General features: G+C 36.8%; 1 protein-coding gene across 1 annotated transcript; it reads left to right on the top strand.

The window, feature by feature from the left end:
* The first annotated feature begins 32 nt into the window (after window positions 1-32).
* Window positions 33-27,441, top strand: LOC112054837 (uncharacterized). Its single transcript, XM_052881251.1, has 7 exons — window positions 33-366; window positions 1,697-1,834; window positions 6,709-6,799; window positions 16,717-16,866; window positions 18,734-18,863; window positions 20,765-20,854; window positions 21,406-27,441. The coding sequence occupies exons 1-7, from the start codon at window positions 47-49 to the stop codon at window positions 21,591-21,593; spliced, it is 1,107 nt and encodes a 368-aa protein (XP_052737211.1). The 5' UTR covers window positions 33-46; the 3' UTR covers window positions 21,594-27,441.
* The last annotated feature ends 330 nt before the right edge of the window (window positions 27,442-27,771 follow it).

Here is a 27,771-nt window from a genome sequence, read left to right as displayed (position 1 = left end):
CAGTAGATGCAAATGCAGCTTCCTATAAAAAATTCAGGCGGCACCCATGAAAGCCTATTATCAAACGATCCCGCGCGTATCTGCGGACAGCCTCTCGCGTCCCGGTCGCTGCAGCATTTTCAAGGCCGACGTTCAACGTTCAGTAGGCTGCGAGCCGCCGGCGGCGCGCCATGTCCCCGCTATGACGGCTCCACGACGGACCGACGACAGTGTCGAGTTATTACCCCTCAAGTCCATGCTAGTGAACAACAACTACAGGGAAGATGAAGCATACTACCCCCCCGCGCCGACCTTCAACCACAACCCCTCCAGTTCCAACCTCTACGACTACACGTTGCTGTCAAAGCGGACACCGGCCTCTAAACGGTACGTTCGCCTCGGAATCAATGTTTTGCTAATTTCTGCGGACTTTTTTGGTTTTTTTTTAATTGATATAACTTTGCTGTGAGTAAAAAAAATTATAATTCGAGAACTGTTAGATGTACAGCGACCAAAATTCAGGCACATGCTTTCTGTTATGGATTACGGTAGAATTATTTTTTAATTTAGACACTGAGCTAACATGAAAATCAACGTAGTTTGTATTCTTTGTTTGCCGTAATTACATTTGGGATTGAAATACAAAACTGTAGGTAGTTGATAGGCAAATTATGTAAGAATATATTTATATTTGAATCTTCTATCTAAAACAATAGTAGTGAATTTATATAATTAACCTCTGAATTCCTATCTATATCGGCTATCAAACGAAGCAGGATCTGTTTATGAATTATCTTTTTTTTAAATGTAAGGGTAATGTACAACGTACATTCACGTTCACGTACACATAAAATTTCAAAAATATTTGTATGTGTGTATTGATCCAAATGTCACTCAATAACTTCACGACCCATAGCCACACATGCTAACCACTAAACTAATTAATAGTTTGCTATTAGCCACCCTATTATAATTATTAGGGTGGCTAACATTACACATTAGGGTGGCATAGGTGCATTAGAACATCAAATCAATAAAGACCGCATTTTTATTGTATTTAAGAAATCCTAGCAATAGCCAGTTGCTGGGTTCTAAAGTTATTCAAAGTTAGTGAATAGGCCAGCTGGTGTTAGACTACGAGTCTTCGAATTCGATACGAGGTTGGACTATAAAGTATTGTGCTATCGCAATTTAAATTATTATTTTTAATTGAGTTGTTAGCTTTATTCTTTTTAATAAGTAATACCAAGACAAAGTCTAAAGCACGTACAATAGGCCAAAGAAAAATGTTCGAAGCTATAAGAAGACAAGCCTAGTCCTGTAGTGAGCTATTAAAAATAGGCTCTTGAACAAATCCGGCGTCAGTGATTTCTTCCTGTTTGAGAGAGAAGTTCATTTTAGTTGGTTAATAATAATATCAGACTGATATTGATGTTATTGAGGCCGCAGGCAGTGACACAGTTTGAATAACTCAAATTGGATATTGTTGTGCAGGTTGTTGGGGTTATAGTTATTATTTTTTTTTATTCTTTACAAATTAGCCCTTAACTACAATTTCAGCGGATGGTAAATGATGATGGCCACGGCCGCAGCCTCCCACCAGTTAGAGCTGGACCAATTTTTAAGAAATCCTCAATCGGCCCAGCCGGGGATCGCATCGCTACGGAGGCCGTCAAAAGTTAAATGACTCATAAGTCTTAATGATGTTGTTGTGTAGGTTGTTGCGGACTCAGCCGTCACCTGCCCCGCTGCTGACGTTGTGTGGGGCTCCGCCCCCGTCCCGCAAGCGCGAGGAGCTCACAGCGCTCTCCAACCTCAAGAAGAAGGTCGCCCCGGCGCTGCTGCATCATGATCGGTACTATCTTTGGGATTATAATATGATCACAAAGCCTATATTATAGATTCCAAATAAAATTCATTAGATATCTACTATTCTCTCTCTGCTACTATCTCTGCTTATATCATGATATGTAATTTAATTCGAGAAACCTAAAAATATGCATTTAAATAAAGAAAATGTCATCGTAATTAGATCAGTAGTTTTTGAAAAAATTACGTACATACTCATACATAGGAGTCGAAAAAAATTTCTTAACGTTATTAACACGTATAGTTACACGTATATAATAAAGAAACACGTAACCCTCTGCGTACGGCTGTATACCGCCGTCTAAAAGCATCGACGTCTCTGATAAAAAGATAAGGAATACTCTTCCGACGTCCATACTTCTTACCACTGTGGAACGCAAACCTAGAGTGATTAGGCATCTGTCTGATTGCTGTCTGGCATGATTTTTGTCAACCAGCATATAAGCGTAGCAAGTATATAGCAATAAGCATATCTTAAGGCCTAAAAAATACACTTATCAAGGTAACTTGACCGAATCACCATTCCCCAATCTGTAATGTTTTCGTATCATCATATAATGTGACGGTCCGAGGGTTCTAAGCTATGAGTCTCTCAGGTGACTCAAATTCTTCTAGCCCTCGAGCTCGACTCTTGCAAAATTTCTGCGCATACCCAACTACCCAGTAACTTAATAATTAACTATAAGCACAGCTATAACTGACGTAACAATACCGTCGGATTATGTCCGACAAGTTTCGAAGTCATAAGGGTTTACTAGTTTGCTTATAAATAGTTAAACTTCTAAAATATCCAACCCAGTACCTGCTGCGGTCTTACTATGAAGCCATAATCAGAAAATATACAATCTGTAAGAACGTTTTTAATGAAAACGACAAAATTAACTCAGCCGTAATATTTTAGTTAATAATAAAATTTACTAGCGTGCTAATCTTTCTCATGATAATAATCAGTAAGCATAACGTAATAATACTTTGAACACTGTAATCTATCAACGCGGCGACAAGCGCCTGCGATCCGCTGATAAGAGGTCAAGTTTACAAAATCACGCACCTTACTTTCCCCTCAATTGTTTGCTCATACAAAGAATTTTAGAATAAACGGATTTCTTTAATGCTCGTACTAAGATTACTAAGTTACGTAAGTTTATTTGGGATCTAAGTTTTGCTTCCGAGAAAATCCTTTTGTGGAAAACCGCTATTTAATGCAGATTTTTTCAATGGAATGACTGCTAAGATCATTCTAAATACATCACAGTGCTTATTTTTTATATGAAAAAGCGAAGATATTTTGCTAAAAAGCTAAGCATTTTCTTCCTAAAACCATCTAAAAACGTCTATTTTGGCCTACCTCTTTCGTAGATACATTTTACAATTGCTCACATAGACTCTCTTACACACAGTAACTTTATAAAAAATTCTCTTTTATTGAGGAGATTAATCTTCAAAAGCAATATATATGTATAGCAAATAGTACAACAATGAAATTAATAAACACTTATGTAATAGTTGTTTTTGTATACATAAAACGATTATTACAAAATTCATTTAAAAATTCTCTGCTGATCTCCATTTTCTGGTCACAAACGTAGCGCCTTAAATAAAGCCTTTGTGATGCCAAATTGCTTTTTTGCGAAATTTATAAAATTCACTTCAGTAGATGGCTTGTCATTTGGTTACTTATGGGATACCTCTAAAATTCCTTTGATTGTCTTTCTCTCACAAACTAATGTGTTTATTTAGACACGTTTATTTTAGAAATACTTTAATCAAGAAATAAATTTATTAGTTTCTATTGACTACGGTGTTAGTTTAGCACTACAACTTAAAGGTAATCGATGAATGCCCTTGACAAGGCTACAATACCATAATTAAACATTATTATTTTTTGCATTAATAATAATCCGTAGCATGTTCGTAGCGTCCATCCGTAGCGTGTTCGTAGCGTTGTAGCATTCGTAGCAATTCGCTACACACATTCGTAGGGATTCGTAGATTCTTTGTAGATCAAGAACTTCGAAAATTGTTTTCGAGGAACCCTTTTCAACTTCTAAACCCAGATCCTCTTGGCTAACTAACTAAGCCTGAGTAAAGAGCTATAGAGTCAAACGTTATCATACTATTAAACCTAAACACGCACGCCGCTCACAAGGGTGGAATGGGGTACAACGACTATTTCCGGACACGCTAATATAGTCCGCATGCTCGTAGGGTAACCATAAATTTTTATGGTATGTAGGAATGTCCTCCAGGGACACCTGACTTCGTAGACAGAACTTTTCCGTATTATCGTACTGTCGGGAAAGTATGATTAAATGGGGCATGCGATTTTCTAATTCGTTGATTAAAATTATTTTTTTGTGAAATTCGGTACATGTGGTGATTATAAATAACAAAAAAAATTAAAAACTATAACCTGACTACATTACGACTACGTAAAAAAGGGGTCTAAAAAGTATGAAACAAGAAAATATTTCAGATAGAAATAGGGAAATGCTAGATAATTATCTCAGTTTAATTGTTTCTAGGTTAGAATCTGAGGTTTCAATTGCGTCATACAAAATTTTGATAACATGTATATTGTATATAGACTGTGTCAACCGGGCTATCACTACAAATCTTTTGACACCTCATTCAGCATTCAGCGGTTCAGTAGCTTAGGCGCTACGGTAGAACATACACGCAAACATACATAGACTGCCGTAATCGGGTAAAACATATCATGTTTAGGCAAAATCAAAATCAAAATCAAAATTCATTTATTTCAAGTAGGCTCAATTTACAAGCACTTTTGACACGTCAGTTGACTATTTGTAAAGATTCTACCACCGGTTTGGAAGGCAGGTTCTGCTGAGAAGATACCGGCAAGAAACTCAACAGTTGCTCTTTTGAAATGAAAAAGTCATACAGTATTACAATTTACAATTGATAGCAATTAAATTACAATTTCTTATAGTTTTATTTCCTGTGTGAAGGTGGAAGCTGATCCAATGGCCTCCAAGCACCTTTATCGTTAAGGAACTCATCAATAGTGTAGTAACCTCGACTAAGTAAATGTTTTTTAACACATTGCTTAAAGTTGTGCATTGGCAAGTCCATCACACTGCAATATGAAAAGACCTTTGTATGGGACAAAGGGTATTATGAAATTCGTTGCTTTTTCAAGTTATACTTAATATTTTATACAACTTAGCAACCTGACTGTGAAAAGTTATATAAAATTGCACGCCAACGAAGTCGCAGAGAGAGTTGATTAAAGCAGCCTTAATGAAAAACGTGTATGCATTATGCACGCCCACGTGTAACATAAACTGCAGTGATTTATCATTTTAATTATACTTATGTGTGACGGCTTTACGCATTCATTGTAATTAATGGCTAATGGCTATACAGCGTACTTATCCCAAATAATCAGTAAGTTTGGTAAACTCAGCCGTCTAGTTTATACATCATTTAATCCCACTGGTAATAGCTATTCAAGTAAACAAAATTAAGTGAGCTTTTCTATAAAACTTACTAAAAGACTTCAAGTGGTTGAGCATCGTATAAAATATTTTATTTCATAGCACATTTATAAGTCACAGTCTTAGCTCTACGCTTTAAACGGTTTGTTTATGACACTTGAATAATGAACCTTGAGATTCTAGTCTAGACTTACTTAACAAAGATTTATTCAAGCATGAATTTATCGGGGCTTAATCAAGCATGAGTTTTAAATGTCAGACGTTAATCAGCCAAGTGTGAGACAAACTGACACACCGAGGGTTCCGTAAACATTTGAAAATAATTATTCTTAATTATTTTATGAACTGGTATATTAGTCCATAAACTGGTAACTGTTATTCGAGTAATCAAAATCAAGTAAGCTTCTCTATAAAACTTTATAAAAAACTTCAAGTGGATAGCATCGTATAAAATATTTTTATTTCATTGCACACAATTATATAAGTCGTAATCTCTGCTATAAACCGACTGTTTATGACATTTAAATATTGAACCTTAAGATTCCAGTCTAGACTTACTGAAAAAAGATTTATTCTAGTGTTAGGAGAATTCTAAGATGACATCATAAAAGTAGGGATAAAATGGCGGTACAGACCAGTAAGTCATTGCGCACTTCATTCTGCACGATATTTTCATAGGGTCGGTCGAGTAAGGTGGAAACTCTGTCCATTTTGCTTTTTAGAATTTGTTACTAGGATAATGTAGTGATATATCTTTGATTTTGTTTAAATTCTTATTACAAAGTACATGTGTGTGTAAATAAATTATTTGTATGTCGAAATTTTTATTAAATTTCCCTACTGATTCCTAAAACTAGCATAAATTTATCGAGACTTACTCAAGCATGAGTCTTTTAAATCAGGCGTTAATCTGCCAATCTGAATTCGACTCGTGCATCGAGGGTTACGTAAACATTTAAAAATAATTAGGTAACATTACCAAAGTCTTTAAACCGGTAACGGTTCGAATAAACAAAATCAAGCTGTACTTCTCTATAAAACTTACTAAAAGTCTTTATGTGATAATAGTTTAATTTTCTTTATTTGTGTTATACGAGTATGGCGTGTTACCTGTCCTTGTAGCCAAGTGGCAAGTCGATTCTCTTTCTACGATCGCAAACGCTTTGAAAACTAGAAAAATGTATGGGAATGACAGATCTTGATCACGTGACCTGTCGATAGCAAATGTCATTCCTATAATTTTATCTAGTTTTCAAAGCGTTTGCGATCGTAAAAAGAGAATCGACGTGCCAATTGGCTACAGGGGCTGTTGTTAGCCTACGTGATGGCTTTCCACAAAATATCAGGAGGATCATTTCCCTCATATAATATTTATTGTATTAAACAATATTGTTTGCAGCAGGACATCAAGAAACAACAATAACAACAACAACGACAAAGACGACAACGAACCCGAACAGCTCGACAACAGACCAAAACTTTTACAAAAGGTAAGCACCATCATTATCAACTCTTACTCGTAGAAACTGTGTCTCCTATTGTTGAGGTCGGTTAAAATATAGTCCATGTTGCTCATCATCATCATCATCATCATCATCAGCTGCTCCCTGCAACCCGCTTGATGTCATCGGTTCATCTAGTGGGGGATCGACCAACACTGCGCTTTAGGATGCGGGGTCGCCATTCCAGCACCTTGGGATTAAGTCCATGGTGTCTTCGAACTTGCTCCATGTTGCTTAGAGCTAAAATAACAACTCGATTTACACTTTATTCGTGAAAACCTAATGAATAGTTTAGGCTCTACATATTAGGAGTAACATAGTAAATAGTTTGTATTTTGTATTACGATACATTGACTGCTAAAATCATAACCCTCCTTTTTGCTTCACTATAGTTGGTCCTTTTTGCTTCACTATAGTTGGTCGCGCCTATATTTACGACTACGACGCCCCATGTTCCAATTCCAGTGATATTGCGGGAAAACATTACATATTTAATCGAATGACACACACACATTGTAATTTGTGCGCCATCATGTCTTTTTGCAATTATTTTTTCCCATTATTTTGGCTTTTTTTTGGTAGGTATTCTAAACCGGTTCCGTAGATCCAGAGATTATCTCGTACACAAAACCTTACAAACTTTACCTCCTTTTTACCTTTAGAAGGGCGCGCTTACCTTGTAACTTTCTTTTGTAGCGATGCCCTTGTCGTTTAGAAACGCGGATGTGAAGAGGCCGCATCCTTGACCCGGTAAACGTGACCTTCGCACTCGATCCCCCGGATCCCTTGATTGTTGCCCTAATGCGAAAACAGGGGAGCAATTCGGATAAAGGTTATCGGATCAAAATTTACGTTGAACCTATGTCTCCTTCTCTAAATTATAACGAGTTTTATGTGGTTTTAGATAAAGGGAATTTGTTTTGGTTCTATTAGATTAAATAAAACAAATAATAATAAGAGCCGGGAGCGTGTATTGTGAGGAGGTTCCTCACTCTGGAGCCCTAACCACCGATTGCTTGGGCACTCAAATGTCCCGCAGCGGGAGGGTTGATTTTTTTTATAAATTTTTAATATTGTTAAAAAATAAAAAAGAGACTAATATATTCTTGGCCCTTAATTGTTTGAACATGGGTGGCTGAGTGTCGCTAGGCCGTAGTTAGTTACCAGCAGCCATAGTCTTACAACAAATTAGTGTTTTAGGAAGATGCCATGTAGAAGCCTGTCAGGTAGAAGGGCTTAAGTATACTCTACTATGTATATCCCCTTCGCATAAGTTAGCGCGCTACCATATTAGACTTCATTGTCACAACATTTAACCTCAGTAGCTCAACGAATCATCACCGAGAGGTCGTGGTTCGATCCCCGCTGGACTATTGTCGTACCCACTCCTATCACAGTCTTTTCTACCTAGTTAAAATAGAATAGGAATATTGGTCATATATAAAAGAATTGGTAAATTTATTTAAAAAAAAGTTAAGTGAGCATTTTGTAGCACAAAATTGAGGCATTTTTTTTTTAATTCAGCGCTTAATTTGCGATAAATTAAGCGCTAAATTTAAAAAAAATGCTTTAATTTTCAGTTTGATTTCTAAACCTTTATTTTCAGGCATTAATTTCCTAATTGGCACGAGGCGTTTTCTAAGAATTTTTCACAAAAACCTACACATTCAGTTTTCTACCCTCCCTTTAAACGTCAGCTATTATGGAGGCGAAGCTATTCAAACATCGCTCACAGCGAGTAAACAAGTTTCTTTTGATAAACAAGTAACAGCCCACATAAAGCCGTTCCTATTTATAGAGCGGTGGCCTTATCTTCATTTTGATGGCGACGGAAATAAATTCCCACTAAGCTTCGAAAAGTCTTGTAGAGCACGATTATTCATATCTACCTTTTATATATTTCTTATACCGATCTTTATTGCTATTCTTTTAGGATGTTTCTTAACTTGAGATTGAAAGGTTCGAATTCATCTTTATCTGTGTCACACTATAGTACGGAGTAGGTAACTATATGATTTTATAACGAATAACTATAATAATATTATCAGAGTACCTTTATTTTTCGAAACGAATGCACTGTCGAGTAATAAAAACACCCTCACAGAATGTAGATATAACTGAAAACAGATAGAGTGTTTTTTTCACATGATTAACGTCTTAAGCCATCCCCCAAAGTGTTAAAACATCCACCGAAAGTATAATGTTAGATGTCATGCATATCGTGATCAACACACGATCAGTTTTATCGGATGACAAGTCGTTAGCGCTGCAGACATGTAGGCATATTGGATAGTGGGTGGCTACCATAAAGTACGTCTAGCTCTGATTTTGCACACACAGTTTATATTTATCACTCTTCAGAATTCTTTAAACGGTGTTTTATTTTCAAAAACTAACTGGTTTTTTTGGACAGCAATAGGCTTATGGCACTACCTGCAACAACAAACTATTAAACAAAAATGTTTAGTGAGATATTAATCAAATGTAAATAAACTGCGGTAATACGAGTAAATGAAAATGTAAATGAATACGAAAAAACTTTTCCTCCACACACAAAACTTTTTCACACGTGGAATTCTTCAGAACCCTACAAACTTTGACATTTCACCGGTATTCCAATAATGTGACTTAAACATTTGAAAGGGAAACTCATTAACGAAATTACTGTGGTCCCAGCTTCAGCAGGCGGAGAACATTTTGCGAAATTTATTCAATTTGGAAGTTTATTGAAAATGTAAAGCAAATTGCAGGGTAACGTGTTCGCACGCGCGTTCAAAATCGATTTTCGTGCATATCCTAGATTTGACCTGCAGGCTGCAGTGAAAGCTTTGCTCTTTTAATTTTTATTTTGTGACATTTCAATTTTGTGTTACGAGTAAGTAAGAATCTATCTATCTATCTATCTCGCCTTATGGTAGCTTTAGACGGTTTTAACTGGAAGGTTTATACCTTTATGAGTGTTTATCACCCACAGTGGGTAGGGAATAATTGAGGGACCATGCTAAGAATAATTCGAAAAATAAAGTGACGTCAGTTTAAATCCAATATGGCGGCATATTGCAGATGATGGACTTGTTTTTATTTTTAGCACTACTACAATAGAGGTATCAAATGAAAGGGCTTGCAAATAATACTTCGAAAATCGTAAAATAATTGGTTAATTAGATTGTTGTTGAAAAATTTATTACAAACAACCTTGCAACAACAATGCGTTGAATAATATGAACAGACTTAAAATCGAATCCAGCGACAACTAAAAATCAAAATAAATTAAAAGTAAAAAAACCTTTTTAATAACAAGCTTAATTATTTAAATGCGGAAAGATGAAAAAAAATAATTTTTGTTTTAAAACTAGGAACTTTATTAGTACGTACTAATAAAGTTTCTAGTTTTAATGCAAAAAAACATTTTTATGGAATGTACTTATAAAGACAATACATAATTATTATTATTATTATATATTTTATTATTATTTAGTACTACAAAATCGTATAATGTTTGTACTTAAATATTTCCATAAGCATTTGAGAAATGTTATAAATAAGGCAACATATTTCTGAAACAATTTTAATTACTTTGACCTCGTCTGGTATTTCGAGTCCTGAGCGATGTCGAGAGCGGGGGCGACGGAAATTGCAAGGTCCGGCGAGCAGTCCTAATGTTCCTCTAATATGCTGCGTTATACGATAGAGTAGGTTTTTGAGAGAGAAAGGTCTGTGTAATAGCCCGGGGTCCGTAGAACATTTTTTACAACTAATTACTATCAAGTTATTTTTTCGTGAGTAGCTTTATCTCGATTCATGATCCTTGTAGCTAACTGAGTTAGCTGGAAAAATAAAAATTTCTGAGCGTTGGAACGAGATAGTGTACCATGTAGTTTGTAGGACATTGTGGCTGTTAAGTTGTATAACTATTAGTTAGTGAACAGCAACAAAAACATCTGGTTAGTAACAACTTTTGATAAACTACCCTCTTCCCAACTTGTATCATAAACAAGCCTTTTAAAAAAAATAATCCTTTTTAAACCTTTAGGAATTTTGTAAAATCGTAAATGACATTATTTTTAGTAATTTTCTGGTAATACATATAGCAACTTTTATAAATGTCTTAAAAACTTGAAAAATGTAGGACTTTCCATACATACTTTCAACCCATATTTCACCCCCTTCTGATAACATTTTTACGACAAAAAGTATCTTTTTTCGTAATTATGGTCCCAAATAGTGCCAAGTTTCATTTGAATCGTTTTTAAATGAGAGTTCCACTTAAATTTTCCTCCTCTAGGTTCCAGATTTGTCATCAGACGATGACGAAACTGGAAGATATTCTAGACCGTCGACACAGATTTTCATTTATATCAAAATAAAAGTTTAACCATTTTTTTGGAAAACTCGATGGGACCAAGTAGAACCTTTGAAGTAAAATTAAATTTTAAAATAGGTTAGTTAATACATGACGGAGTTAGGTTTGATGTAACAAATAAGATAAATCGCGTCGAATTGAAAATCAGCTTCTTTATTGAAGTCGGTCAAAAGTAAAGAGCGCACTGCGGCAGACAGGTGAGGCTGCCAATCTGAACCCGCGCCGTATATCCTACACTGTGCCACAAAAGATCCATTTTCCTTCAATATTGTTATCTTTTCCGTAATATATTGGACGAAGTGACTATTCATGTAGAAACTGTAAGAATTTTACTTTATTCACACTGGATAAATTGAAGGTAATTAATTTTTCAGTTTACCGGCGAGTAGCTTCAGCATTTATTGTATACAAACAAGACTTGATTTTTGTTATATGAAATGTAATTTCATTTTATAATAAAAACCTGGAATCAGTCTATAAATTATAATTTTCACTAGCGGAAGCCCGCGACTTCGTCCTCGTAAACTTCAGTATTTCACACAGTCCGCGAAAACCATGGATTTTTCTTGGATATATGATTCCATAACCTCCTCTATCTACCAGTAAAAGTCCTATTCTCTATAAATCGGTTCTACCGATCCAGAGATTAGCCCGGACCAACAGTCATTTTAGAGTCGTGTAAACTATACGCACTTGAGAAAATTATTACACACACTTCAATTTTATTTAAAAGTATTTATAATATCGATTATGATCGAACATCACTTCCAGGTAAGTTCGTTTGATCCTTAATTATTATCTCTGTATACTCTTATACGGAAGTATACTTGGGTTCCCGGGGCTGACTTTGTATTGGCTGGTGGGCATTCTTCTTTATGTTTTATATACAGTCCGTTTACAGTTTTAGTGTGGTTTCATAATGCAACGATATCGGCATACGACCCTCGACAATACGGCTGTAAAATTTGCATATTCCCTCGAACGCTCTGGATGCAAATGGTAGATGGCATCGTTCCGAGCTCATTACGACGATTTATGACGACCGACCGCACGCGAGCGCCAACTTATATAAAAGTCGAAGCAGATTGTCGCAATAACCGCAAAGTTGCAAAGGGCACGACAGTTTTGCTGTCCAATTTCAAACTATTGAAAGTGATCTTTTATTTGAAAATCTCTTAGATTTGATCTATCTAAGCTGAGCAAAAGGAGTAGTATCTTTATATACCTACTCGGTGAGATCATGAAAATTTAAAAAGAAACATTTTTTTGATCATTATCTCTAAGAAAGTTAGTTTTGTATAATGCACGCCATTGACGATCAATTATTCTCACGTTTCTGCAGCACCCACGACTATCAAATCGTGTATTGGTCACTACGTGCATGACGGCTCAACTTATGAAACGTCTTCGCTGCCGTTTGCGCCGCAGAAACGTGAGAATAATTGACCGTCAATGGCTGACTTAAACATCTCTATTTTACTCTTTGATGGTAGCAGGAATTTCCATGGGAAAGGGTTTTTCTTATAAAAGACGCAATCAACTTGCCCATATTTTTCTCGATTGCCAAGAAAGGATTGTGTTTTTGCTTTTAAACCGACTTCTTACGTTGAGTTTTTGAAACGTGTTTTAAAATTTGTTTTAATGTAAGTACTACTTAGGAGCCGTGATAGCCCAGTTGATATGACCTTAGCCTTCTATTTGGAGTACGTTGGTTCAAATCCGGTCCGTGGCATGCACCTCCAACTATTCAGTTGTGTGCATTTTCAGAAATTATATATCACGTGTCTCAAACGGAGAAGGAAAACGTCGTGACGAAATCTGCATTGTGTTCTCCAACTCTCAATCTGAGCGGCGACTCGTGCTCAACAGTGAGCTGAATGTGAGTTGTATTGATGAAGTACTACTTACTCGTACATTGTGTTCGACTTACTGTGTGATGAGTTTATTTTTTCTGCGACGGTGTCTCTAGCGTCAGTCAGTAATAAACAAAAATTCCAATTAATTAAGGTATTTTACTGTCGAAACAAATCCACCCTAAGCATAAATGACCAAGAATAAATTACCGTTATCTATCCATAACTTTAGTTAATTCGTACCTACCTTTTGGCACTAGAGTGGAAGTCAAATCTACCTATCTACGAGGTAATGTTTGTGAAGTTGTAGGGGTTATCTCTGGATCTACTGAACCGATGTTGACATTTCTTTTACCAATAGAAAAACCCAAAGATTTTATACTACAGTAGTATTATAAAAAATTGTTAGGAAAGCCACGTTGTTTGTGAGTATCATCGATCATATTTTATCACCGTATTCCTACACCAACGGGAATTACGTGGAGTGTCGTCCACTACTACATAAAGTACTAACATACTTTGTAAAGTATTGCGTTATTATTTTATGTAGACGCCTTAATAGTTTTAATTGCATTATTTGTTACACTATTAATTAATTATTGATCTGCAAGCCTTCTAGAGAACTGCAACTTGCAAGGCTTCGACTAATCGCATAAGCTTCTTTATAGGGGCCCGTTTTCGCTTCATGTTTTATATTTTACTACAGCCATACTCGATGTGCACTGTTTACCAACAAACAAATTAGGAATTAAGGTAGAAAACGCATTACACGTTTTAACAACATCTGGTGTCACAGAATACATATGTACAATCATTCGTATACATATACATATATACTTAGTACTTTCAAAGAAACTTGAAATTCGTGTAAATCATTCCCAACTTCATCCCTATTCGAACCTTCTGAGAAACAGTTGACCTTGACACGCGGTGCGGCGACGCGATATCTAGATGAAAACATTCAAGATGACTTTCATTCAACTTTAATTTGGATATTTTCCAGATGTTCATTCACGGGAAATATAGATATTTTCTTTCGTGTAGCTTTTCCGTCTACTACAGTTGATGATTTTCTATGATTACTTTAGAATGATCCTACTAATATTATTAACGCGAAAGTTTGTATGGGTGTGAATTTGGATGTATGTTTGGATTTTCTTTACTATATAACGCCGCAACTACTGAACCGATTTGGCTGAAATTTAAAACGAAAAGATTTAGATTATACCCTAGAAAGAGACGAATATCTTAGCATTCCATGGATTCACCGTGCAGGTGCCGGGCCCATCGCGTGGTAGAGAGAAAAACACCAAGCAAAGTCCAGGAATACTACTGGATGTACGTATGTAGGGTTAAGGAATTCCTTGACGATCGATCAACACTCCCTGCCTATCCAAATTTGGTAAGATCCTTTTAGAACAGCTTTGGATACTCGTTCTAATATAGAACTAGCTGCACTTCTAGAGATACCAAGGTCTTTAAGCAAGTTATAGAGAGATTTTGCTGGTAATCCTCTCGCATCTACTTCTACGGCGTACAGATAGGCTATTTTATCAGACACATAGGCTATTTTATCCTGAAAAATCCATGGTACTTGCGAGATTTGCGAAAAAATTATGCTTATGATAGTGTGAATATTTATTACTCTTTTACGTCGTGACTACTGAACTGAATTAGCTGAAATTTAGAGTTGAAATAGATTATAGCCTGGATTAAAACATAGGCTACGGAAAAATTCAAATTCAGGACGTCGCGTCGTGCTCCGAAATCGCATAGGCTAACTACTGTACCAGCAAGGCAGTTATGTAATGTAACGTTACGTAATAGTTTGGAGAGTGAGAGAATATCATAAAGGTTCTATTTTTAGAAGCCGCTGATAAAGTTAAATGAAATGGGTACTTCGGGAAAGTTCTCAAAGTAAGAGCCTGGCAGAGTTCCAACCTATCTATCCGTATTACCGACTGGTTCGATATTGATTCAAACTTTCAACTTAAAATGGAACTTCCATTATTTCATAGATATAAGATGTGAAGTTAATTTGATTTTAGAATAGATGATATTTCTATACTTTTCGTTTGTTTAAACTTTAAACCAATATGTTCAAAAGTAATAAAGTATTATGCTTTAATGTGTGTTACATTAAAAGTAGTTACTGCAGCAGAAGTAGGTACTTGAATAATAATAATAAAATCCTTCAGCCAGAAAAGGGAAATCACAAACTACTTATAGAGCTTACAAACTAATTAAAAATACATACATTATTTAAGGATTTTTAGCAGCCTCAAAAGTGATTACAAAAATAAGAAAACTAATGTCGAACAAAGGTTTATGATTCACAACATTTGTCAGGACAACTTAATTAACAAATCAAACTGTAACCAAAATTAGACCCTAGAATGGCAGATAAAGACCTTGAGTGAAGTCACGCACTTGTGAACGATGTGTGTAGGGTTAAAGGCGCCTTTGACTGTTACAAACACTCCCCTTTTCCACTCAAGTCACTCTCCTCATCTATCCCAAGTAACCCATAAAGAATTACACAACAAGAAATGTGGACGGCTCGAACGCCACGAGCACACTGAAGCCGTCCGTACCGCAAGTCGTGGCAAAGCTGTGATAACAGGATTTACATAAGTTAGTCACTCTTTGAAAGTAGGACATCCCATAAATACAGATTGATACAAATACAAGGTATTTAACCTTGTATTTGTGTTTCATCAGAGAAGTGATTATCTGATGAGATACAATAAGATGATAATAAACAAACCTTTTTATTTAAAATCAAGCGTACACCTGCAACTCTGTTCACGTAAAATTCTATTCACAAATCCGACGGAAACCGTGGATTTTTTCGAGATGAAAAGTTTCCTCTGTGCCAGGATAATAAGGATCTATACTACAGCCTTTCTTGATGAGTACTGTTTAACAACATAGAAATGAGAAATGAAGGTAAAAAATGCATGTCATTTCATAACATATTTTTTTTTATTATGTATGGTTTGTTTATAAAATGTTATATAAAATATATTAACCATATCTAATTATTAATCAAATTTATTTTCATTCATTTAAGAACAAGTTTATTATAATTATTATTAGATGTGAAATGACTAGTGATTTATACCCTCGTTTTTAATTTGTTTGTTGGTAAACAGTACTCATCAAGAAAGGCTCCAGTATAGTAGCATTGCAAATTTAGTCAAATTAGTTCAGCAATTAATAAACATGTATTACCAAACATACATACACACACGCACACAAACTATTGCCTTATAATGTGTGATTACAATACTTATAATGGATAATTTGTTAAAGCTGATTTGATTCGATTAATCGTTGTTCAGACGGAGTACGCAATGCGTCGCCGACCGGCGCCGATTAGTTGATGTGCGGTTTGCACTGCAGCGTGCATGGTCTGTAGCTATGTGGCACGTCAATTCTCTTTCTACAATTGCAAACGCTTCGAAATTTAAAAAATATATGGGACTGACATTTGTTATCGATAAGTCAAGTGATCAAGTTATCAGTCGGATCTGTCAATTCCATACATTTTTTAGTTTTCGAAGCGTTAGCGTTTGTAGAAAGAGAATCGGCGTGCCACATGGCTACACGCCCTGAATACATGGCGGATGTATGATATCGACTGCATCATCGCATGGAACTGTCTCTACGCTGCATACTTCCTGCAGGTGCTGCAGTCCAAGCCTGTGAGCATGGTGGTGCAGTGGAGCGAGGTGCGGACCGCGTGGCAAGACAGCGACTTCATCACGGAGTGCCTGTGCTGGCACAACGTGTACCGGCAGAGGCACGGCGCGCCGCAGCTCTACATGGCGCCTGAGGTAAGGCCACTGGATGATTCCTGTAACGATGTACTTGACAGTGTACACGAATAAGGCGATACTGACCCGGTCTGTGTCCATGTCTGAGGCTATATAATGAGTTTTGTCCCTAATATTCTTGTGTTACAATGTCTATAGTTTAATTTTTCAACAGTTGCCATGCCCTTTGAAAAGGGACCAAGTTGGATTGCCAAACTTACTTTAATATATTATTGATGTTATTGTATATCATGTTCTGCATATTATATATTCATTATTGAAGAAATAAGAGTAAATAGTACGCAAAAAAACTGTATTTTCAATACCAAATTATAGACAAAGCCAAGTGATGCTGAAGGAACGGATTAAATGAGAAATTAAGAATACAGTCTGGCTGTCTAGCACAGAAATACTCCATCTTCTTGACACAATTCCATATCAAAAATTTATTAGTATGAGTTAGCTTAAGTTCCTTAATGTATTCTTTCAAAATACATGGAATAAAAAAACATACATACAGCCGAACGTAGAACTTCCTCCTTTTTGGAAGTCGGTTAAAAACTACTTTCCAGTTTATGTCACAAACAAAACGTATCAGGAAAGTCTATACTCGTAAGTGTTATAGTAAAATATAGGACCAATACAACTTTTATTACAACCTATGTAGTTGTTACAACTATAGTGTTGGTAGAGAAAATCTCGCAATTTTACGGCGTAATTAGCAGACTGCGTCATAAAACGTTCGTGGGCGGGAGAGGTAGTAAAATAAACAATCTAGTTGAGAGTAGCGACGGATTAAATGACGTACTCATATTACCTACCCTTTACAAGCTTTACAAGCTGGGCCTGTAGCCATGTGGCACATCGTTTCTCTTTCTACAAACGCTAACGCTTCGACAACTAACAAAATGTATGGGAATGACAGATCCGATCGACAATGTGATCACGTGACCTGTCTAAAGCAAATTGTCACTCATACATTTTTGATTTTCGAAACGTTAGCGTTTGTAGAAAGAGAATCGTCGTACCACATGGCTGCAGGCCCTGCATCGTAAGTCCAGTGGTTGGCCTATGAGACTTCGTATCACGTTATGAACGACGCCTACCCCCCTGATGACGACCTCCAGGCGATAAACACGGGGAGCCTATCGTCGGACGGAGCACTGCCCCCCTAGCCAAGTGGCACGTCGATTCTTTTTCTACGATCGCTAACGCTTCGAAAACTAGAAAAATGTATGGGAATGACAGATCTTGATCGTGACCTGTCGATAGCAAATGTCACTCCCATACATCTTTCTAGCTTTCGAAGCGTTAGCGATCGTAGAAAGAGAATCGACGTGCCACTTGGCTAGGGGGGCTGTTCTCAAGATGGATAACGTTCCGCGTGTTCCGGCACGACATTAATAACGTAAATAGACTTGTTTGTCTGTAAGTGGAGGTTCTAGCTGAGATGTCGCTGACTGGGTCATCTCAAAGCGAAGAGATGGAACATCGTGGAGTTTTAGTCGGTAAGAGTCCAACATGACCGTGGTGTGGTATCTATGAGGATTTTCCCTCACATCTTCGTATCACAAGGTCCTGGGCCGGATCTGAAATACTCATATTTTCTGGTTACATCGGAGATCAGGTCAAGTCATGGATGGATGGATCTCAAGTTCACCACAAGTCTGTGGTGAACTTGAGATCCATGTATCCTCCTCTCCTATAAGATTTGGCCCTATTATCGTTAAATTAGGTTAACGATAAATCTTTATCGATGACATTGATATTAAAAAGTGCATTATGGATTATTTCCGGTTTCAGTGACGTAGCGACTACCTATGTATTTTACCTTGAATCAAATAAAATTACATTGTTGATAATATATAGATGTCTCCTTTCTTTACAGCTGTGCGACTACGCGCAAGCCTGGGCCAACCACCTGGCGCACACCAACAAGTTCCACTACCGGAATGACCGCGACGTGGGGCAGAACCTCTACCAGCGGCCCGTCAGCGACATACAGCCCGATGTTACCGGTACATTTCTACGATCTTGTTTACTTAGCTACTGCACGCAGGCGTGGGTCACCCACCTGGCGCACACCAACAAGTTCCACTACCGGAACGACCGCGACGTGGGGCAGAACCTCTACCAGCGGCCCGTCAGCGACATACAGCCCGATGTCACTGGTACATTCTTACGATCTTGTTTACTTAGCTACTGCACGCAGGCGTGGGCCAACCACCTGGCGCACACCAACAAGTTCCACTACCGGAACGACCGCGACGTGGGGCAGAACCTCTACCAGCGGCCCGTCAGCGACATACAGCCCGATGTCACTGGTACATTCTTACGATCTTGTTTACTTAGCTACTGCACGCAGGCGTGGGCCAACCACCTGGCGCACACCAACAAGTTCCACTACCGGAACGACCGCGACGTGGGGCAGAACCTCTACCAGCGGCCCGTCAGCGACATACAGCCCGATGTTACCGGTACATTCCTACGATCTTCTGTTTACTTTGCGACTGTGCGCAGGCGTGGGCCAACCACCTGGCGCACACCAACAAGTTCCACTACCGGAACGACCGCGACGTGGGGCAGAACCTCTACCAGCGGCCCGTCAGCGACATACAGCCCGATGTTACCGGTACATTCCTATGATCTACTGTTTACTTTGCGACTGTGCGCAGGCGTGGGCCAACCACCTGGCGCACACTAACAAGTTCCACTACCGGAACGACCGCGACGTGGGGCAGAACCTCTACCAGCGGCCCGTCAGCGACATACAGCCCGATGTTACCGGTACATTCCTATGATCTACTGTTTACTTTGCGACTGTGCGCAGGCGTGGGCCAACCACCTGGCGCACACTAACAAGTTCCACTACCGGAACGACCGCGACGTGGGGCAGAACCTCTACCAGCGGCCCGTCAGCGACATACAGCCCGATGTTACCGGTACATTCCTATGATCTACTGTTTACTTTGCGACTGCGCTCAGGCAAGGGGCAGAACGTTTACCAGCGACCCGTCAGCGATATACAGCCCGATGTTACCGGTACATTCTTACGATCTTCTGTTTACTTTGCGACTACGCGCAGGCGTGGGCCAACCACCTGGCGCACACCAACAAGTTCCACTACCGGAATGACCGCGACGTGGGGCAGAACCTCTACCAGCGGCCCGTCAGCGACATACAGCCCGATGTTACCGGTACATTCCTACGATCTTCTGTTTACTTTGCGACTGTGCGCAGGCGTGGGTCACCCACCTGGCGCACACCAACAAGTTCCACTACCGGAACGACCGCGACGTGGGGCAGAACCTCTACCAGCGGCCCGTCAGCGACATACAGCCCGATGTTACTGGTACATTCCTACGATCTTCTGTTTACTTAGCACTGTGCGCAGGCCTGGGCCAACCACCTGGCGCACACCAACAAGTTCCACTACCGGAACGACCGCGACGTGGGGCAGAACCTCTACCAGCGGCCCGTCAGCGACATACAGCCCGATGTTACTGGTACATTCCTACGATCTTCTGTTTACTTTGCGACTGTGCGCAGGCGTGGGTCACTCTCATTATATAGTGTAGTATTATCTATAGGAACGACCGTGATGTGGGGCAAAACCTCAAGCAGCGGCTCATCAGCGACAGCGACTACACGCAGGCGGGTTTTCTTTCATTTTAACTGAAAATTTCTTATAAGAAAGAAAATTTGATACAGTCCAATCCAGGATTCGAACCGAGCACCTCGTGATCCGAAACCACTAACTAACCACGAGGCGGGCAGATTAATATACGAAACTATGAACATACATAATAAAGCACAGCGATGTGCGAACTATATATGCCAAATTAAGAAGCCACTATTTTGGTCTAATTTCAATTTGGCTCCAAGTCGTTAAATTATGACGTTAAATTATGGTTTGCAGGTCAAGAGGTGTCGTCGTACTGGTACGCCGCGGTTCGTCAGTACAGCTTCTTCAAGGAGTCTGACGTTTTGCACGCAAACGTCAACGCAGGTATTCGTGTTTTTTGTTTTAGTACAAAAGACTTCAACGCGCGCGATATTTAATGTCTAATATATAAGTATGTATTTAAATGCTCGTTCGTTACGCTTCAAGGATTTGGATACTGATGTGATGTGATAATCAAAACGCCTATATGTATACGTTGTCATTAAAAAAAAAACATAACCACGATTATCGAAACATCAAAATCTAGAAATATACAATTTACTTTTTGCTAGGATCTTTCGAACTTCTGTTCGTGATTAGCTTTTGAAAATAATAAGGTCTATCTAATGTCTGGCTTTTTGGTTAAACAGTTTACGTAGTTTGTAGGTATCTTGTATAAAAATTGTATACCTTGTATCAGAGAGTAAGAATACAGAAACAGTGCTAGTGCCTCCCTGTTCGCCCGTTACGTACCGTATACAATATGACCGTACTAAGCAATGTACTCTTGACGGCGGTTCACCAATCGATACTATTACTCTATACCTACTATTAATAACCTCTTTGCCTTATGTTTTCTGATTCTTAGTCTATTTTTTCGATCATTTTTCCCACAGGTCATTTCACCCAGATGGTCTGGGTCGCAACTCGTTTCTTCGGAGTAGGCAAGGCGCGCTCCCGAGCCGGCAAGGTGATAGTGGTCGCCAACTACTCCCCGCCCGGCAACAACACCGGACAGTTTGAAACCAACGTGCTACCACCCCTCCCCGACAACTTCCCGGACATACCGCAGCCGGAACAGTGACGACAGTTTTCCATACGTGGCAGACGGCTGCAGATCGATGCCACGTATAGAAGATAAGAACTTTCCTTTTCAGATACATTCAACATTCACGATAACGTTCCGGTGTAACCTCTTAGACTTAAGGGTAAAAACAAAACAGTTGTAAGACCTGTCGTGCTGTATGGATCAGAATGTTGGGCGGTGAAAGGGACGTATAGTAAACGAATGCATGTGAACGAAATGCGTATGTTGAGATGGATGTGTGGTGTGACAAGAATAGATAAAATAAGGAATGAGTATATAAGAGGAACTCTAAAGGTGACGCCAGTGACAGAAAAATTGAGGAGTATAAAGTTAGCTTGGTATGGACATGTAATGCGTAGGGAGGAAAGTCATATTACTACAAAAATGTTGGATGTGCAAGTGGAAGGACATAAGAGGAGAGGAAGGCCAAAGAAGAGATTTGTGGAGATTGAAAGGTTGGATTGTGTGAAAGAAGACATGTGTGTAAAAGGAGTGGATGATGAGTTGACGAGTAATAGAGACGAATGGAAAAGATTGACATATTTTTCCGACTCCACTTAAATGGGATAAGGGTAAGGAGATGCTGATTTCAATATTTACGATAAAATGTTTGCAATTATTCAGTTGTACAACGATTTCAATTGTGTATGACATTTGATTTGATAACATATAAGCGTTCCGGAGGTTATATCGAATGTACTACTGATACTGATAGTAATAATATTATCATAAATCGTGCTTCCACACCTCCTATGATCTTCCTATACGTATTGCATTCGGAATATTTTGACGGCCTCCGTCGCGCAGTGATAGGTATGCGCGGTGGATTTACAAGACGGATATCCTGAGTTCGATCCCCGGCTGGGCCGATTGTGGTTTTCTTAATCGGTTCAGGTCAGGCTGATGGGAGGTTTGGGCCGTGGCTAGTTACCACCCTACCGACAAAGACGTACCGCCAAGTGATTTAGCGTTCCGGTACGATGTCGTCTAGAAACCGAAGGGAGTGTGGAATTCCATCCTCCTCCTTACAAATTAGCCTGCTTCCATCTTAGATTGCATCACCACTTAACATCAAGTGAGATTGTAGTCAAGGGCTAACTTGTAAAGAACTTGTAGTATTGGTTTTTATATCGAATGATTAAATCGAATTAACATTAACGTCTTCGTAAAACGTGCTTCCACACATTACCGTTAAGACAAGTTCGAAACAAAATCATAGCACAGTTGACATAGTGATAGTAGTATTTTTTATTCACTGCAGTATGATGGTGATAAAAACATTATAGTTACACAATGATAGTATGAGTCTAGTATGATATTAAGTTAATAAAATTACCGAGTCCATACTATCACACCGATATACCGGTTATCCAGGCAGACAGTATAAGATCATTACTAAGTATTATCTACCAACCCACATAGGTGCAGAAAGTAGACATAAATATGTATTTCATTGTACTTACGTAGGAACTACTTACTACTTACCAAAAATAGGTACCAAGCTGTAGGAAAAATGACGTTTCATTACAAATTGTGTGTACCTACAAGTAACTACCATGTCAAGGCTAGATATATTGATAAAGCAAAGAATATATTGAATCCATGACTTTAAGGGGAGATATTACAGAAATGAGCGTACATAGTACAATCAAATGCAATAATTATGATAATATCATAAAGGATCGTATAATAAAGGACTACGTTGATAAATTATAGAATTTAGCAATAAATTGATAACATTGGGTAATAGACCTATTGAAAATATAATATTTACGTTGTATTAACAGGGTTATATCATAAATATAATCGTTGTTATCATTTGGTTGATATTCAAAATATCATTCAGGTTGTTAAATATTAGAATAATATTATATACTGTTTTATTTACGAGTACAGTTGTTTGTAAAGTAAATAGTTGGTGAACGTAAATAAAATAAATTTAAAAGATTATTACATAAAAATATTACTTAATTTATTGTTTATGGTTAATGCAATAACTTAAATATTCCAATACCAAGGTTCTAATGTAGGTTAGAATTAGGTATTGTTAGGTAGGTAATTCATTTGAGAAATTATTCTCAACTGCCGATTATATTAAACTGTTCCTATAGTTTAAACGAGCATAGTAATACTTGTACTATTATGTTAACCACAGAACATTGAACATATAACATAATATTAAAAGCCAGCCACGACCATGATTAGTCGTTGGCTGTGGTCGCAAAATCTACGTTTGGACTACGACCACGACAACTACTGGAAAACTAGTAGGTTGTGGTGGTTAAACACGTTACACTGGCTCAATCACTCGACGCGCGGAGCCATTAAACCGAAAAGAAGAAGAAGACCCAAGGTGGACCTAATCACTACTATAAACTTAAACTTGAATAAAATAGAGGTTTAAATCCTAATCCTTGTTTATAAATATGACTACTAATGTTTGACTAAACGGTTCTTACCAATGATGACAAGTGCTAAGCTCGTGAACTATTTGAATAGTAAAGTCCGTCGCTTCACGCATAGTTGTACCTAGTTTATAGTATAGATAGTATTTAGAAATAACGGTTGTTTTGCCTGAGCTTATATTGATAAAGGTTTTGCTACATATTATGTAACCATTATAATAATATACGCACATTTTTAAAATAAATACATACATCGATATAAACCTGCCATTGTCCAAAAAAATGTAGATATATAGAAATATTAATACATTGTTGTCTACATTTGATAAATCCTAAAAACAGATTTCAGGGGTCCTAAATATTTAAATGTAAAATAGCAAGGATATAATTGTTATTGTTTATTAATTTATTAATAAACAATAACAATTATATTTAGTGACACTTATAGGAATAATAAATCTATGATGATCTATTAGTAATACGGCTTAAGATATATATACCCGCATCTGTTATTTAATTGGGATAAGAAATAAATGATAGGAAATATTTAATTTGACACATTGCACATAGGTTGCCTAGATAAATTGCGACCGATATTTTTTTTTAATTTATTTAATCCCCTCTCTCATTGGTTAATTTAAAAAATCTAACACTAGTTAGTAGAATATACCCAAAAGAATTGAAAAAGTTACGGTTGCCTGCTTTCACACTGCAACTTTGGGGCTGCCAGATATACATAAACAGTTAAAGTATATACCTAACCTCATCAGTTATTTAGTCAAATTATTAAATTATGTCAAATTAAAGCTTACTCTATGCTTAATTTAACTGTATTACGTTGCCTTTGATCTAGTTCAGAGTTTCCTAGATTTTGTATGAAAAATGTGTTTGGCCACAATTTAACTGGCATTGTGCCTATTTGCATTGTGTTATCCATTCTGACCATTATCTATCATTTATTTCATAGCACTAATGAATAACAGATGAGGTTGGAGTACAAATTCTTTGGATGAGGGTATATATTTATAATGCTGGAACTTAGACCATTTATTTCCCTTTTAATTTTTAAATACCCAAACTTTCTATCAAGCCTCACTTAAAAAGCCATCAATTTGTCTGATTTATTTTTGATGCAAAATAAGAAATGTGTATGTTGTAGTGTACTTATGGTATCTAGTCTATGATTTTTAGTCCGTAATCGCTATCTAGGCAGAACTTGTAAGAAAAAAACATTATCATACGCTCTTCCCTAAACTTGCCTCGTCTTCCTCTAAGGTTGGTGTTAGAATCTACACTTGTTAAATTTGTAATGCAATACTTGAGCTTTCTATGTCGTAAGTTTTGATAAACTTAGTAAAAACTCCTTTCATTTAAACAGGATTAGGTACTACGTATAGACTAGCCTCAGTTGAAAGGCGCTAGGCCGTAGCAACCTGAGGTTTTGTAAAAAAAAAACATATTTTGTTGTTTGGTCAGATAATAATGAAAGGTGTTCCACTTTTGAATTTAATTCTTAGACTATATAACATTTGAAATGTTAAATAAATGCTATAGAATAGTATAAGGCTATAGGTTAATTATCTAGATACGAGTACTTAGATAGGTACCTACTATAGCTAAATACCTATGCTTTTTCCGTTGTTGATATCAAAGAAAATTCCAAGAAATAATTCAATTTATACTTAGTTGGATAATTCAATATTATGTAGGTACCTATAGTAACAACTCTAAGTAGATTAACATATTAATCATAAGCTTATGAACCATGAGAGAAATTTTAATTTATAATTAGATTTAAACTAGCTTTATAAAATAGCTCATGACATCGAATAGGTAGGTATTTTATGATAGGCAAGTTGATGCTTACTAGGTCAGTAAGTAGGCGTTAAATAAAATTCAAGAAATTCTGTCACTTAACATTTTGCATTTCTACAAATATTTCTCAAATAATTTTTAATTAATTGCAAAAGTGTAAGCTATATCTGTAAGAGTTTGAACACGCTTATTCTTATTGCTGAATAACCAACTTATAGACTAATCTGCTCAATAGATTTATTTTTATTTTTTTCTTTATCCACTGTTTTTGAAATAATATTAATTGTATAAAAGTTGATTGAAAGAACTGTGCCAATTTGTATATATATAATATCTTATGCAGAGGGCCTTTATAGTTTATTTACTAAAGTTTTATATTTACTGGGACTTTCATATTTTGAAATACATATTAGGACTGCATTTTATTTGCTGCATTATTAATATTAAAAATATACTTTGGGTACTACTAATCCATAATTAATAATTAATTGAATTAACTGGAATTTTTGAAGAGTAAGTTAGCCTAAAACAATTTTATAGACCTAAGCCTATTTGTTTTTAATAAAATTTGCTTATAAAAAAATATTGATTAATGTATACAATATTTTATAAAGTATAGCACAGTGGTGTAACTATAACATCAAATTTAGATAACCAGGCGAGAAAGGTGACTAAAAGAAGTGTTATCCAGAATAAATTCACATGGCTAAGTAGCGTTTTTTTTAGTTTACCTTTCCCACCTGGTAGCTGCCCAGGTGTCACAGAGCAAGTCTCCACAAACATGCTGATATTCAAAGCACACAAGACGCTACTGAAAACCTAAGGTTCTATCTTTGTGATATAAGACGTCAGATAGCTCTGGGAACTTGGTCTGAAAGTTCCATGGTATATTATGAATTTATTTATTTATTGAATAGGGCCCCAGAAAAATGGTCACACTGTTACTTTTTGAATTGTTAAAATACTTCTAACATCTCGAGCGGGGGACCTAGTCACTGATTTTCAGATCACTTAGACATTTTAAAAATAAAAAAAATAATTATAGCCAATCCGCAAGTAGGTTTGGCTTCATTTCTTTCTTTCTTTTCTTTTTCTTTTTTCAAAAAGAATATTTGCCATATCTTTTTATAATATGACCAATATTCCCATTCCCCTCCAACTAGTGGGAAAGACTGTGGTAGGAGTGGGTACATCAATAGACCAACAGGGCGAGGATCGACCCCCCACCCCTCGATGATGAATCTCACCACTCTTACCGTTGAGCTATTGAGGCTTCTTATTAGGCTTCAGATGTAATGGTGGAACATTATCACTACAGACACAAACAGTCAGTTTTACATCTCAAGCACTTAATCGTATTTTCTGTGCTTTTATTTACAAAGCTTGACTTTTCTTGAAAAAATCATCTCTCTAAAAGAAATGCTTGTCTATTCTTTCTTTCAAAGTTTGGCTAAACAAATGGTTGTTATAGTATAGTCATACAAAATCAGAGAGAAAAATGTTATTTGTATTTAGCTATATTAAATTATTATTATTATTAATTAATCAATGGCTGTGAATTGTTAATTGTTATACCTAGATATGTGGCTTGGCAATATTTTAGTTAAATAAAACATTCAAATTAATTTGGTTTTCATTTATTTTCATTTAAAATATTAATTACAAAAAGTTGGGAAACTCTTTTAACTTACAGTAAACTGATAGAATCAGAACTATCAGAATCAAATATATTTATAAAATTGAAAGTTTTCTCAAGAACAAAGGTCCATAGTAGATTTATTTAAGGTGTTTTAATTTATTAAAAATAGTAGATTTAGTAAAACAAATTACAGGTGAAATATTGTCAAATAACTGAATCAATAAAACAGAGAAACTAAATTTAAATTGAATGAAACTGACAATGCTCCAAAGAATCTAAATAAAACAACAATATTTTCATTTACTATTGGCTTTTT

Source organism: Bicyclus anynana, chromosome 4 (assembly GCF_947172395.1).
Source record: "Bicyclus anynana chromosome 4, ilBicAnyn1.1, whole genome shotgun sequence".
NCBI classification, from domain to species: Eukaryota; Metazoa; Arthropoda; class Insecta; order Lepidoptera; family Nymphalidae; genus Bicyclus; species Bicyclus anynana.
This window is presented reverse-complemented; position numbering and strand designations above follow the sequence as displayed.